General features: G+C 40.9%; 1 protein-coding gene across 1 annotated transcript in view; it reads right to left on the minus strand.

Moving 5' to 3' along the window:
- Nucleotides 1-172: 172 nt before the first annotated feature.
- The window catches only part of LOC137640270 (uncharacterized), a 59,985-nt gene continuing 43,876 nt past the window's right edge, over nt 173-16,281 (minus strand). Inside the window, exon 7 of the mRNA XM_068372868.1 lies at nt 173-6,532. Coding sequence (XP_068228969.1) covers nt 6,404-6,532 — 129 coding nt within the window. The 3' untranslated portion in view covers nt 173-6,403. The remainder of the gene's footprint in view (nt 6,533-16,281) is intronic.

Raw genomic sequence — 16,281 nt, forward strand, 5'->3', positions numbered from 1 at the left:
ACAAAAAGCTGTCTTTCTAACACCAACACCATCCTCATAACTCCACTAGCCTAAAACTTCTCCTTTATCATCATGAGTTCACTATGCACTATATCACCTTTCAAATTGATCTCAGTAATTTATATTTTCAATCTCAAAAACATTAGCAAATAATGGGGATAACAAAGAATAATGATAAATGCCTTTTTTATTCATTACAATCATACATCAACTTAAATTCCATACATCAACTTATTCTTTTTTTTCACTATTGAAATTAATCATATCCAAATTGTAAAAAATTCCTGTAACTCTCATAAATGTGTTTTCAACCACTCACTTGACTTCATAGTATATATCACGTAAAAGAATAATTTTTGTTTTGTCATTGGTCCCCCACTTTTTTCCCCCACAGATCAGTTGCCACACTGCATTTTAAAATATTTATATTCATTTAGGAAGATGACCTTTACAAAATTTCAAAGTTATTTGTATTTTTCTATCTAGACAAACATGAGACCTTCAATAGGAGTATGACTAAAGCGTACCTGGATTATCCATAAAAAGTCAAGTAGCGGGGAAGCATTGCCAATATGTCAATCAGCAAGACTTGCACAGTAGACTTTGACCTGAGACAAGGAGGGTGGATGAGGCAGTAAGAATCATAGAGCTCCTGTAGAACAAAGAAGACCCTGTCATTCTGATGCCCTCTGGATGCCTCCTTGGAAGAGATGGAGCAGCTGGGTCTTGGTCACAAACTCGGGAGACCTTCCATCCTTCGGAATGACGCCTTTGCCAAAGTGAGCTGGTAAGCTTTTGACATCTCAAATGTAAAGGTTAAAAGAAAGACCAATATTAAAGATCTTTGACCAACACTCATGCCAGAGACTCGTATGGGTCATGGAAAGTCCAAAAAATTTAACGGATTTGAGGTACATTTGACAGAGAAGTTTGTTCAAAGGGATAGTACCCTCAGGAGTTAGAATAAATGTGTTAACATGTTGATTGGGACCCTACTTGTCTTATAGTAATCTCGGGGAGCCACCAAGGTCATCTAGGATCCTGGCGTGATCTACACTTGGTTGTTCAACCACCAAATCAGTGGGGAAATAAGTACACATCCAGTTGATCACCGTGGGTCTTGGACAGAATCCTCGAGCAATTCCCGAAGTTTTGAAATAGGGAAAATGAACATTGGGAGTTCCCTCTTTAGCCAGTAAGCCTGTAATTATGTGGTGCAAGGTTAAAGGGACCAATCTGAGCCTACAACCTGCCCCTGGGGGTTTAGCATGTTTGTTAGTTCATTCCTCTTGCTTGGAATTAAGTCACTGACAGCTCTACAGCATTTTCCAGCATTTTTAACTCGTAGGAAACAGTCCTTTCTTCCTTGTTGATTATGTTATAAGCATTATGTTGTTGATCATCATTACAAAGTGCTATAAAACTGTTGGAAAGCTTTTGTTGTTAGGAACACAACTTGCATTTTGCATTTCCAAGAGATTGATATGAAGATGCCCCGAGAGGGACTTGAATCCTCAGATGCACCCTCTACCCATCCTTTTATGCGTCCGAGAATAAAAAATACTACTCAGGAGGTGGGGAGTCAAGAGGAACTCCCATGATGGAGTTTTAATTCCATACACCCACCAGGAATGATCGGCCAATACTTCTTGCTCCACTAGAATAAAATGGAAAGGGATATCGCCTGCTACTAATCAGTGTGGAGACGTCAGAGTGGAACTTGTTTCATCAAAAGGAATGATGTTCAAGAAGATATTGCCACAACCATGAATGGAAGTTCTTCCTCAAACAGGCAAGGACAGAGTTCTCGCTTGAATGGAAACGCACCATATTTCAGAGCCTGCTGATGCTATCATCTGATGGAAGACCATCGCTGCCCAGGTACTTCATCCTCTGCTTGGGTGTGAATTTACTTTTCCTAATTCTTAGATTGCAACAAAGAGATAAGTTGGTCTCGTTCCTGAAGCAACTGCCACTTGGAAGTGACTATGATCCACCATTTCCCAAGAAACCTCAAAAGACTTATCCCATTCCAGTTACAGCAAGCTGAGAGACTTAAGTAAACATGCACCTCAGCATTTGGCAGGCAGCAATGGACAGTGCCAAACACAGAGCTTTGAACTGGTACCCTGCTCCCTCAAGGACAAAGAGGTATTGATAAACTAATGAACGGGTATTTGAAAATGCACATACTTTCAAGTGCAGCAAAAGAAATAAATCCACATGGTACTAAGCATCTCCATGCTTAGCGATGATTGATCTCCAAACCTAAGTCAACTACACCAGGAAAACTCTACTGTAGCAACCCAAAGAAATGTCCCAAGCACTCGGAGAACACTTTACTCATGTGCTGCTTTCACCTTGCCGCAATACCAGATGCTTGGGGGGGTAACTCTGGAAAGTCATCGGAGTGCAAGCAAGGGGCAGATGAAGATACACGAAGGACATAAGTATCAATAACATTAATGAAGACCTCTACCACCCACTGCTCTGCTCTATACTGAAGGCCTCTACCACCCACTTAGCTCTGTCACTGCCATATTGCCAAATGAGATGACAGGAATCCCACACTCACAACAGCTGGGGGAATGCCGTCAGTATCCCCTTCCTCCCTTCTTGCATCTCCCAGGTTGCTCACGAAATGGAAAAGCACAGGCTGCACCTTTCTTTAAATGAAGCAGGAGCTGGAGGTCCAGGTCCTGATCAGGCTTTGAAGGTAGCCGAGGCAATCTTCAAAGCTGATCCAAGATCAGTCTCACAGCTACCGCCTTACAAGTCCCTGGGTAACTGAAGATAACGGCACAGTAATGAGTCATGGTTATCCTTCCTCAACTTCACCGTCACCTATATGTTCCCCTAAGGAAAGAGTCATTGAAGGGGATCCCACCCCTTCAGGGCCTAATTAGTCCATTTGTTTGCCAAATGGTATGCCATAAGTCACGGCCTTTGCATGGCAAAACCAACCTACAGTACTAAATCAATGTCAGTGATATGAGAGATCCAGAGTAAGGTGACTGCACCCAACCAGTGGTTGATCTAGGAGGCTGGCCAAGTTAGAGGTTATCCATAGCAGTAGACTCAAGAACTGGATAGACTGTACTAAGCCACTCCCTGAGCAAACCTGCCGTCGAGACACTAACTGCAGGATAATCAGGAAGGCTAGGCAAGTTACAGGTTTCCCATGGCAGCAGTCTATACAGCTGAGAAGACTGTGAACTAATTCTGGGGTCATTTCAAATGCAAATCCGAAATTGGGGAAACTGCAGGATCAGGTGGAAGAGAATATAAGCACTCGAGTGAAGTCTCTAATTCTGGAGGGCTGGTGACATGCTGAAGAAAGAATGTCAAGTCCTCTTTCACTGGAGCCATTCATGCACTTAGAAAATTCATGAGTGTAATAGGAAATCCCTGAGTACAAGCACAGTGACAAACATGTTCAGTATACGAATTCTCTACCTCTGCTGACGTTGGGCTACAATTATGTGCCATTGAAAACACCAGACCCCCTCCTTCACAAGGGATTAGGTACGATCTGAGCCAAGAACAAGACTGGGCGCACATCCTAAAGATGATGAAGAGGGTTTCCATTGAAAATCATCATCTCTCCAAGAGACTGATGAATTGTATACTAATGGTGTACAAAAGTGATGGAACATCTCAGTTCTTGCATGTAGTAAGAGAGGTCCAGGGCATACATGTTCCTCGTTTCCGATCAAGGAAACAAATAATCGTAGAATAACCTCGCAGTAACCAATCTTGAGAAAGAGGTTCATAACCTGTTCTCAATCACGCTCACCTTATGCGAGGCGACTGAAAGCAGATTCCTCGCACCCAACACTAGCTAATTTTTCTCTCCCTTCAGAACCAAATACCTGTAGGGAGTGAGACAGAGGTGCACCTCAATCGTACAGACACCTACCCAATTATTTTTCCGTACTGAACTGTTTCTCCCTATCGCGTTAAAAAAGAAATTGGTCGAGTGTGTTCAGTCTGAAATGAAAGCAAGCACCGATATAGCAAGAGTGGTCATTCTTAAACTGTGTATCTAGATACCGTCCCACTCTAGGTTAGGTCTTGGTACTGCACCATCACTTTCACTCCTGCGGGAAGATTTGGGTTCCTGGATCTCTTTGATATCTTTATCTTAGAAGCACAGTAGCAGTGTCATAAGAATCTTACAAAGACTAAGAAGAGCACACATGCTTCTTTTTGCCAACATTCTTCTGGGGTTTTAATATCTTGGAAACCACTGGCAACACTTACAAAAAATGACACAGAGGCCTCCTGTGACCTCTTCACAAGCATCACTAGCAAGTACTGCTCATTTCAGCAACTCCACCGGTGAAGCTTGAGTCAGGAGACCACCAAAGGGAGTGGCAGCCTCAGAAGCCCAACGATGAGAAAAAAATCTAATACCAATCTAGCACCTACAATTCCCAAGGAAGACCAACTTCTTTATGTCCAGGTTGTTGTTGTACTACCACATGTAGCGAGGGAATAGCTGCTAACAATCATGCCTACCTGCAAAAGGCATACGGATAATTAGAATAATGGTAGGGTAGATTATAATCTTGTCACACATTTGCAGTATTATCTGGAATCAACTCGATATCCTATTATGTTTTATTTCTTTTATCCAAGTTTACCTAAACACAACAGCAAAAGTCTAAAGTTGTGTTGCTGATTGACAGGTGGGCGGAGCATCCCTGTTACCTGCCTATAGTAGCTATTATAACTATCCTGTACCCAGTTCAATTTTAATGTCTGTTCTGTGTTGCTGAAGTCATACTCCTATTTAAGGATGATGGTTTGTATTCATGTAGGAATCAATACTAATATGCAAACAAAATAATTAATATTTAACACCCCTCAGCCAGTTCGGTTATAACAAATTTAGAATGTTGCAAAATATACAATGAACTTTTAGCCCTTTTTTTTTACTCGTGTTTATGTTAAAATTTTTCTACCGACCTATTTATCATAAAATGCCTTATTCTATATAGAACTTATCCCAGTTGAACCAACCAACTTCATTGAGTGACCAAGCAGGGGTCACTCACTAAAGTGAATACCTACTGTATATGTATGTGAAGTGTTGGATAAGGGTACCATCATAAGTGGGAGCAGTGTTTAGTTAAAATACAGGGTACAACTAGGATAAGTTTCACATAAAATAATCATATAATTAATGGCTTGTTTTAACAGTAAATTTTGATAAAACTTGACACAGAAATACAAATAAAATTAGTGGCTGAATTTTTGGCACAAGTATAAAAGCATCTCGAGTACTTTACATTTTTACAACCAGTATAGACTAGACAGATAAAGCTTTATCCCCAAGATGATATGCTTGTAATAATATTAAGATATGTTATAATACTGTAATAAAATAAGAATTTTCTTAATTATAATTAACATAAATGTTACTGTGCTCCCTCATAATAAATGACATAATAAAAAGACTTTACTTGATATTGTACATTACCGTTATGTAATTTAGATCGGATTATAATTTAGATCGAATTAATATAAATTTTACTGCACCTCCTCAACATCAATACTGTATAATCAAGAGACTTGCTGTGTATTGTACATTATTGATAATTACATAAGAAAGATTTGACATACAATTTTAAGTATGAATTTCCCCAAATCTAATTTTGCATTTCAAGATATATTAAGGAAGAAGGCTTGTACTAGTCAATTTCATTGGTTGATAAATCATATATCTGTACCACCACAACTTTACATATACAAAATGAAGTATCTTTGTAAATGAATAAAATTAACTAAAATGAGATAATGCATTTCTAACCTTCCTGTAAATATTCTAATATCTCTATTGTATATGACAAATCTTTAAACTACAGGTACTTCCAAGGGAGAAAATAAAATTATTTATGCAGAATGGAACAAACCACAATAGTGTACACCGAAAGCTAAGAATTTCCTAATCTATAGTAACATATGATAAGTGACAAGCACTTGAATCTTGCAGCACACTAAAACATAAAATATACATAAATACATATAACAATATTCTAGTTAAGCAAAAACAAAATAACAACTATGTTTTTCTGTACATAGAAATCTTAGTGTCATAACATTGGTGCGGTAATATAAATTTACAATAAAATTCAAAAATAATTTTATCATTGTTTCAGGCTATTGTATTAGCATCAACTGCTGATAACTTTAACCAGAATATAAAATAACTTGCTAATAATTTAGCAAGTGACATTTTTATAAATACAGTATTGTGTCTATTATTTAAAATTCTAAGAACACAGTGAATAAGTAAAAAAAAAAATTTACTCATTAACAACAAAATATAAAAGATCAAAACATTACCTTTATCATCACGCTATTGAACTACCATTCTATAGCAATATGTACTATGCCATTAAGAAGGTCCTGTAAGTGCAAAGTTATTTGATCGCATTTTATCTCTTGTATCAACATGACTCCAAAAGCATAAGCATGCAATCATGATGGGCAAACCTAAGAGGCTGAAGATGAACTCTCCTGTCACCTGGAAAAATTTATTAAAGGTAACAAAAAAAAGTTTGAACTGTCACCTGGAAAAATTTATTAAAGCTAACAAAAAAAAGTTTCAACATTATCTACCAAAGTCTTTAGAAGTATATTATTAGGATTTTTATGGGCTGGCTGAATACACAGTAATCTCTTGGCTATCGTATGAGTTCTTAAAAACCTTGAAGTAGAAAAGAATATCTAAGGTAATTTTATTTTTTATTTTTATTATGTCCTTTTTTTTTAATTTAAAAATTCCTTATATAAGACCAAAAATTACTGAGCTTTTATAAGCCCAAAAAACTTATCTGCCCTCAGAAACCAGCAATATAAGGAGGATTCTGTAGTACAGATATACATAAAATATATTTATAAATCTGTGATGTAATAAGGGAGCAATAGGTGAACTGCAATATATGGTGGAGATTACTGTATATTACAGCAGAAACATGTATATGTATTCTATATATTATCTATATATATTTATGTAGATATATAATAATTACAAATTCCTCTTCCCTGAAACTTCCTATAGGTGTACAGAAGGAACTCAACTTGCAAAAATTCAGAGATACAAATGCAAAACCAACTGAAATCATAAATCTCAGAATGAAATCCTATAATTAAGGGATTTTGACGAAGGAAAAATCTATTTCTGGGCGAGAGACCTGTGTCGCCCAGTGAAATGCTCCTTAAAGCACCACTTCTAAGGTATAAATACTGCTAAATATACCAGAGAAAAAAAGTTGCGTGGAATGCCAGGAATATACCCAGCTCGCTCACCCTTATAGGGTGTCGGTATAAAAACTGGGGCGAGTGAAACCACTACCAGAGGTCCCTTTCAAATTAGACTTCTCCCTCCTCAACATCCCCCGTTACTACGAGGTGTCGTTCTCTACAGCTACTGCCCCCCCCACCACCACCACCACCACCACTACCCATCCTTCTCCATTCATTCCTTCTAAGCACCCGTGAACGTATTATATAATTTAATGCAGTAAGCAAGACGACATTTGCAATTTGAAATGGGACTATTTGTTGACTTTTGCAGCTGAAAACGGTAGGCATGTGAATTAGATGAAGTCTACCTTTAGGTCAAAATTTAACAAAATTCAACTTGCAAACAGTTTCTTGGAACTGATAAGATGAGGACTTTCTGTATATAAGCCCAGGGATGCTCATAAACTTGAAAAACCACTATTAGGGGCTCAGCTAAAGCACTTTTCTTTTGTGACTAAATTTACCATCATATGATCATAATTATAGTTTCCTTTTACTTTATAGGCCATCAAGCAACATGAGCCATAATCCCAATTTTACCTCATACGGTACTAACTTTATTAACTAAGTTTGACTGCCCACATCATTATGGTCTTACTGAACAGAAGAGTATAAGCTTTAATTTTACTCTTCAATCATTATTTGGCAAGGAGGCAATTGGGTACAAGATACTGTAAGAGACTTAGGTTAAAAAGCAATGCACTAGGGCACTTTCAGCCATTCACCATTTTATAAAGAGAAGGAGTATCTATAAATTACAAGGTAAAGTTTAAAACTGTACATGTCAATCGAGAGTGCGAGGTTTGTAAAGGCAATCAACTCCTGTAATGCTCTGTGCACCACCAGAATTGTCCCTGACTGGTGCACTAGGCAAAACATGAGGTAGACTAGGGTTCAAAAAAGGGCAGGTTAGGCGAAAACCTCTAACTTTGCCAAAACACTGGCTGGTCATCTTAAGGCAGGTTTACATGGTCGAACGGTTCGTCGTACCTGCTTCGACAGACAAGTGTTTGAAGTGATATTCGAACGTGTGAACGGGGTATTTGGTTGTCAAACACATTCGTCAAATGGTTCACAGAAAGTCTGTTCTCGCCTGACTTTTGTGGGCGTGGCTTCATTGTACACATACCTTATGCATTTGTGGCTGACTCCACCTCTTCCAACCGTTTGACAAGCAGGTTCGATGAACCGTTCCACCGTGTAAATCCCGTTTTAGATTCAATAAATGAACTGAAAGAGCTTTTTTTGGCAATCTCAGTACTACCAAAGTTTATTAATAGCTCCAGCGGCATTACCAACATCATCCCCACTGCGATTAACTATCTTAGTCTCCTCTGAATTTACCGCTAAACATTTGCATCCTTTTCTCATTTAGAACTCTTAATCTGATCATACCTCTCCACAAGAGGAACAGTAAGCAATTCACATTCCTAAAAACAATTACCTAAATCACAATACTGTCCCTGACATAACACAAAAAGAATGAGGCTAATGATTGCCCAGAAATAACTCCCTTGAACAATTTACACAAGAATTACTAACAAATCCAGAAAAGGGATTTTGACGAAGGAAAAATCTATTTCTGGGCGAGAGACCCGTGTCGCCCAGTGAAATGCCCCTATAGCACCATTTCTAAGGTATATAACTGCTATATATTACCAGAGAAAAAATTGCATGGGAATGCCAGGTTGAACCCAGCTCGCTCACCTGTATAAGGTGTCGATATAATACTGGGGCGCGATAAATCACAACCAGAGGCCTCGCACCATTTAGATGTCTCCTGTCAAAATCCCCGAACAGCGAGGCGCCGTTCAACCTCGTACTACTACTGACCAACCCACACCAGTGACGTCACTCCTAATATAGCACGCAGTTTGTTAACAATACTTTGTGTTGTGTGTAAATTTCGCTGGTTTTTCTCTGGATTTACCTCAAGATGTCCGACTCCACTGTCACTACATCTAAGTTAAGTACCAGAGCTATGAGTTTTGAGATTTTGGAGGGGCCTTGTCCGTTTTTTTTTATATTATTCAGTTTTTTATTCACGACCTTGCTGGGTCTCCCTCGGTACAGGCTCCTTCCTCTCTCTCTCTCTCTCTCGTTCGTTCTAACGGTTTTCAGTATTATATCGACACCTTATACAGGTGAGCGAGCTGGGTTCAACCTGGCATTCCCATGCAATTTTTTCTCTGGTAATATATAGCAGTTATATACCTTAGAAATGGTGCTATAGGAGCTTTTCACTGGGCGACACAGGTCGGAGCCCAGAAATCATTTATTATGATTGCTAATAAACTAAATCACAAAAAGCAAATAATTTAGAGGGGGTAAATGCTGACCAAATAACATGAGGTTGATGAGAACTGAAAGAAAAAGCATCTACGGCATACCCAAGCCAATGTCATTGTTATTAAATGTTAGATATTCTTTATACTGCACTAGAGAGCGAAGATAGGAAAGAAAACAGGAAATTCTTAGTTCTGGGGTATATATCGATATGAACCAGGCTTTGAGAAAGAAGCATTACAAACATCGGGGGAAGAATCATAAAAAAAAATAATTACAATCATTGCCTAGTATTTCACTTATGATATTTAAGAGAGGATACGACTTACTCTTATGAAATCAGTGATATGTTACCTGGGAAATGATTGTCTACCATAAACACCAACATTATTACACTATGAATGAATTGTTTAAATGAACAGGAATGAAGTATGCTGATGTAGCAAGCTAGATCAGTTTCTTTGCTAATCCCAATTCCACCAAACCCAGCCATAAAGTCGAAGTTATAATCAGCAAAGGATTGGCTCTGACTACTATTCCTACCTTTGTGCAAGAAAAATATAATTAATAAAAAGGAATATGACTGGCTGACTGACGAGTGCTGAAACGATTTGCGTGGTTCTATAAGGAGCACTGAGCTATATGAAGCAAATAGCAAATCTTTGGGTTTTTGAAATGGGAACTTTGTCCACAGCCTTTCACTCTCTATTCCCAATGCACTACTACAGTACAGGAGAATATGTTACCTCCACTCATGAAAACATAGGCAAACTCCTTTAACTCCTGAAGAAATGGTGCCCTTTCATATCTTTTTTAATAAGGGAAAAATTAATAATTAACCAAAAATTACTCTCTGCCATGGTTTCATTGAAATGGTCAATAGTGCGTTAAAACAAGTTGCGCAGTGAATGTATTCCGACCAAGGATGTGGCCCCAGTATACTGATCCATAATCAGTCGATGTTACTGTTATACACACACAGTTAGATATTACATAAATGTTTCATAAACAGTACTCAAAATACAGTCTACCACATTGGATGAGTTACTTCCTGTTCTAATTGGTAGAAAAGTAAGCACTATCAAAACAACGACCTTCTCAGTCCGCCATAAAGGAATAGCCGCGAGTAATGCATATTACTCATTGTTTCAAGTGAAGTCCCCACACTTGTGGTAAGCTACATTAGTTTATGAATTATGTATTTTTGTACATTTTTGTAATATACAATGGAATACGTATATTTTTATATCATAGCATAGCTCTACAGGCATTAGCCTTGAAGGTTTTTCTTTTATTTCAGTTAACTCAATCACTGGCTCATGGTTTTGTTTAAAATGATATTTTGATTATAAAATAAATTTTTGAATATACTTACCCGGTGAATATATAATAGCTGACGTCTCCGACGGCTCGACAGAATTCAAAAACTCGCGAGCGATCGCCATGAAGGTAGCGGGTGTGCCCACCAGCGCCGACTATCGGCCAGATACCGCATATACATGTAAACAGCTCCAGTTCTTCTCATCCCGCTGGGTCTCTATCGGGGAGGAAGGGGGGGCCTTTAATTTATATATTCACTGGGTAAGTATATTCAAAAATTTATTTTATAATCAAAATATCATTTTAAAATATTAAACTTAGCCGGTGAATATATAATAGCTGATTCACACCCATGGTGGTGGGTAGAGACCAGTATTAATACAGTTTACGGCGTATATGCTTAGAGTTTTTGACAGTTATATCATAACAAAACCCAAATAAATATAGGTACCTGGTAAGGAAGCTGACTCTAACGATTACTCTGCCTTGTTAGTCCGCTTTCCTCACGAAGCCCAGCCATCCTCTTAGGATGCTGAAAGACTCCCAGGAGCTGAAGTATCTAGGGCGACAACCCATACAACAGGACCTCATCAAAACCCTTAATCTGGGCGCTCTCAAGAAATGACATTTGACCACCCGCCAAATCAAAAAGGATGCGAAAGGCTTCTTAGCCTTCCGTACAACCCAATTAAAAACATTTCAAGATCTTAGCCTTCCGTACAACCCAATTAAAAAATTTCAAGAGAAGATTAAAAGGATATTGGAATTAAGGGAATGTAGTGGTAGAACCCTTACCCACTACTGCACTCGCTGCAACGAATGGACCCAGTGTGTAGCAGTCCTCATAAAGAGTCTGGACATCTTTTAAGTAAAATGACGCGAATACCGACTTGCTTCTCCAAACGGTCGCGTCCATAATACTTCGCAGAGATCTGTTTTGCTTAAAGGCCACAGAAGTTGCTATAGCTCTTACTTCGTGCGTCTTAACCTTAAGCAAGCAACGATCTTTTTCACTCAAGTGAGAATGAGCCTCTCGGATTAAAAATCTAAAAAAATATGACAAAGCATTCTTTGACATAGGCAATGAAGGCTTCTTAACTGAGCACCACAAAGCCTCAGATCCACCTCTTAAGGATTTAGTCCGAGCTAAATAAAACTTCAGAGCTCTAACTGGACACAGCACTCTTTCAAGCTCGTTGCCTACGATCTCTGACAGGCAAGGTATATCAAATGACTTAGGCCAAGGACGAGAAGGCAGTTCATTTTTGGCCAAGAAAACCAAGCTGAAGTGAACGTGTGGCTTTATCTGTAGAAAAGCCGATGTTCCTACTGAAGGCATGGATCTCACCGACCCTTTTAGCCGAAGCCAAGCACACTAAGAAAAGCGTCTTGAGGGTGAGATCCTTCAGGGAGGCTGAATGTAATGGCTCAAACCTGTCGGACATTAGGAACCTTAGGACCACGTCTAAGTTCCATCCAGGAGTTGCCATACGACGCTCCTTAGAGGTCTCGAAGGACTTAAGGAGATCTTGGAGATCTTGATTATTGGACAGATCTAAGCCTCTATGTCTGAACACAGACGCCAACATGCTCCTGTAGCCCTTAATAGTGGGCGCTGAGAGGGGAGCGAACATTTCTCAGATGTAGGAGAAAGTCTGCAATTTGGGCTACAGAGGTACTGGAAGAGGAAATGGATGATGACTTGCACCAGTCTCTAAAGACTTCCCACTTCGACTGATAGACCTTGATGGTAGATGCTCTCCTAGCTCTCGCAATCGTTCTGGCTGCCCCCTTCGAAAATCCTCTAGCTCTTGAGAGTCTTTCGATAGTCTGAAGGCAGTCAGACGAAGCGCGGGGAGGCTTTGATGAAGACTCCTTACGTGGCTGCCGTAAGAGATCCATCCTTAAAGGTAGACTCCTTGGAACGTCTACCAGCCATTGAAGTACCTCTGTTACTCACTCTCTCGCGGGCCAGAGTGGAGCAACCAATGTCAACCTGGTGAACTTCTGCAGCACCTTGTCTAGGATCTTGAAAGGTGGAAAGGCATAAACGTCCAGGTGAGACCAGTCCAGCAGGAAAGCGTCTATGTGAGCTGCCTCTGGATCTGGAACTGGAAAGCAGTAAGTCGAGAGCCTCTTTGACAGAGAGAGTAGCAAAAAGATCTATGGTGGGTAGACCCCATGTCATCCATAGCTTCTCGCACACAGTCTTATGCAACGTCCACTCCATGGAGAAGACTTGTCCTCTTCTGCTGAGGCCGTCCGCCAAGACATTCATTTCTGCACAAATCTCGCCAAAGGAGAGATGTTACTGCCTTAAAAGGAGTTCCTTCTGATCCGTGGATCAAAGAACCGAGCCTTCCAGACTGTCCAGTGGAGCTCCCTAACCCAAATCCGCTGCATCTGAAAACAACACATGGTTTGGGTTCTTGATCGCAAGAGAAAAACCTTCTCGAAGTCTGATGTTGCTGTCCCACCAAGTCAGACATGTCTAGACTGAGTTGGAGATTGGGAAAGAGATACTCACTAAGCCCTTCTCCTTGTTCCAATGTTTAGGTGAAATAGGAAAGGGCATAGGTTGAGTCTCCCCAGAGAGATAAACTACTCCAGTGATGAAAGAGTTCCCACGAGGCTAGTTCAAACTCTTACAGAGCAACTGTTTTCTCTTGCAAGTGAAGGACTTTTAACAGAGCTTGTTCCATTCTTGCGGGAGACGAAAAGGGTCGAAAAATCAGACACTGTATCTCCATTCCCAAAAAAAGAATAGTCTGGGATGGGATACTGTAAGTTACGACTTCTCTACGTTCACTATGAGACCTAGCTCCTTGGTTAGGTCTAATGTCCATTAGAGGCTCTCCAGACAGCGATATAATGACGAACGCCCTGATTAGCCAGTCGTCAAAATAAAGGGAGGCTCTGAATCCTCAAAAAATGTAGAAAGCTTGCTACATTTTGCAAGGGCCTTGTAAAAACAAGAGGAGCAGGAATGAGGTCGGAGTACAGTGCTCGACAGTGGTACATTACTTTCCCGTCCACAAACCTCAGATGTAGTTGAAAGTTTGGATGAATCGGGATGTGGAAGTATGCATCCTGAAGATCGAGAGAGACCATCCAGTCGCCTTCCCTTAATGCTGTCAAGACAGCTTGGTAGACTTCATCGTGAAGTTTGTCTTGACAATGAACACATTGAGCGCACTTGCATCTTACGTACTCCTGCAGTGAACGTGGCTGCCAGATCATTGGAGCCATCCCTGATAGTCTTGTTCCTGCAGAGAACGTGGCTGTCAGATCATTGGAGCCATCCCTGATAGCCTTGTTTATGCATGACATAATTGTACAGCAAAACTTCAAACGCTCGAAAAACTCCTAACAGGAGATGGTCTAGCTCTGAAGCCGACCATAAAATCTTGGAGCGTCTCATGGCCAGGCGCCAGGGAGAGTCTATGAGGCTTGAGAAGTCTATCTGGGCAGAGGCAGGAACTCCCAAGCCGAGAACTTCTCCCGTGTCATACCAGACGCTCGCTCTATAAGCCAGTTTAAAAGGAGGGAAAGCAAAGGCTGTCTCCCCCAAACTCCTCCTGGTGATCAACCAGTCGCCTAGCAAACATAAAGCTCTCTTAGAAGAGCGAGAGAGCACTAGCTTAGAAAACAACGGCTTCGAAGTAGCTAGGTCTAGTGTAAACTCTGACGTTTAGGCGAACGAGGAGCAGCAGTTACAAAATGGTCCGGACAAAGATCCTTAAAAATCAGCATGATTTATTTAAAGTCCATAGAGGGCTGAGCAGCTTTAGGCTCCTCTCCGTCTGACAGAGTCCCCAAGGGAATATCAGTAGGAGGGGGATCAGCAACTTCCTCATCTGAAGGAACCTCGTCCGACAATTGCCGAGTCTCAAGCAAGGGAGAGACCTGCCGTGGTGGCAATGCTTGACAAGCAGAGTCCACACGCAAAGGAGCATCAGTAGCAGTCAAGGACGCTACGTCATGTAACTGCTTAAAGGACTGACCAGCAACAACAACAGGTGCGGGAGGACGCTCGACGTCAAGTCGAGACTGCCTTGACTGCCTAGATAGAGCAGTTAAAACAACTCTTGACTGCGGTGCTTGACGTTCAACGTCAAAACAAGGCAACTGAGCTGGTTGGCGAACGTCCTGAACGTCAACACGAGACTGCGGCAGCGGCTGAACGTCAACACGAGGCTGCGGCAGCGGCTGAAAGTCAACACGGGACTGCAGCGAGTAAGGATCCAAGTCACGTGACTGACGTGACAAACTACCGACATCACGTTTCATAACGTCAAACGGACGAGTAAATGCTCATTTGGGCGGCTGACGGCCAGAGTCTCGTTTAGTGTAACGGCGACTCGAAAGCGAAGGTTCATTGTGAACCTGCTCAACGTCATACTTCTCCATAAGGGAGGCAAGCTTAGTCTGCATGTCCTGCAGGACAACCCATTTAGGATCAACAGGAGTCGGGACGGGCCGAGACGACGGTAACGTCTGTGTTGGCAAAACATTGCCTTTACCGCGACCCTCGGACCCCGTGTTACGCTTGCGTTTAATAGGCGAACCGTCTTCCGACGACTGCAAAGGGTCAGAGCTGTCCCCATGGCTACAGCCAGGACGCTGGACCTGTCCTGAATGGACCGACTTCCGCTTTATGGGTCTAGAAACTTTGCTCCAAGATTTCTTTTGCGAGAAGCCTTCGGATGACGAGGAGAAAAAACAGCCTCGCTCGTCTTATGGTAGGGGCGATCTTGCGAGACACGCCCGATACCATAGAGGGAACGTTTGTTCGTTGGTTAAAGCCTCTCGTCCCCATAAGTCCTACGACATTACTTCTCCCTGGTAGCATGGGAGCCTGAAAGAGGTCTCGGACTAGGTGAACGACAAGCACGAACAGACGAACCCTCGGTCGCAACACTAAAAAACACTTTGCGCAATTATCACTTTATCACTACGATTTTCTGTTTTTGCACTTACTTCACTGAAATCAAATTTTTCAATAATTTCACATTAGGCATGAATAAAACTGATTTCTACGTGAAGCACGCAATTCTCCCCTACATCAAAAGGTTATAATTGCAAAATATGATATTTTAATTTTAAAATAAATTTTTTAATATACTTACCCGGTGAATATATAATAGCTGAGCCTCCGGCGGCTCGACAGAAAAACACACAAAAACTCGCGAGCGATCGCTATGAAGGTTGCGGGTGATCCCACTAGCACCAACTATCGGCCAGATACCGCATATACATGTAAACAGACCCAATTTTTCTCATCCCGCTGGGTCTCTATCGGGGAGGAAGGGGGGGCCTTTAATTTATATATTCACCGGGTAAGTATATTCAAAAATTTAT

The sequence above is a fragment of the Palaemon carinicauda genome, chromosome 4 (genome assembly GCF_036898095.1).
Source record: "Palaemon carinicauda isolate YSFRI2023 chromosome 4, ASM3689809v2, whole genome shotgun sequence".
Lineage (NCBI taxonomy): Eukaryota > Metazoa > Arthropoda > Malacostraca > Decapoda > Palaemonidae > Palaemon > Palaemon carinicauda.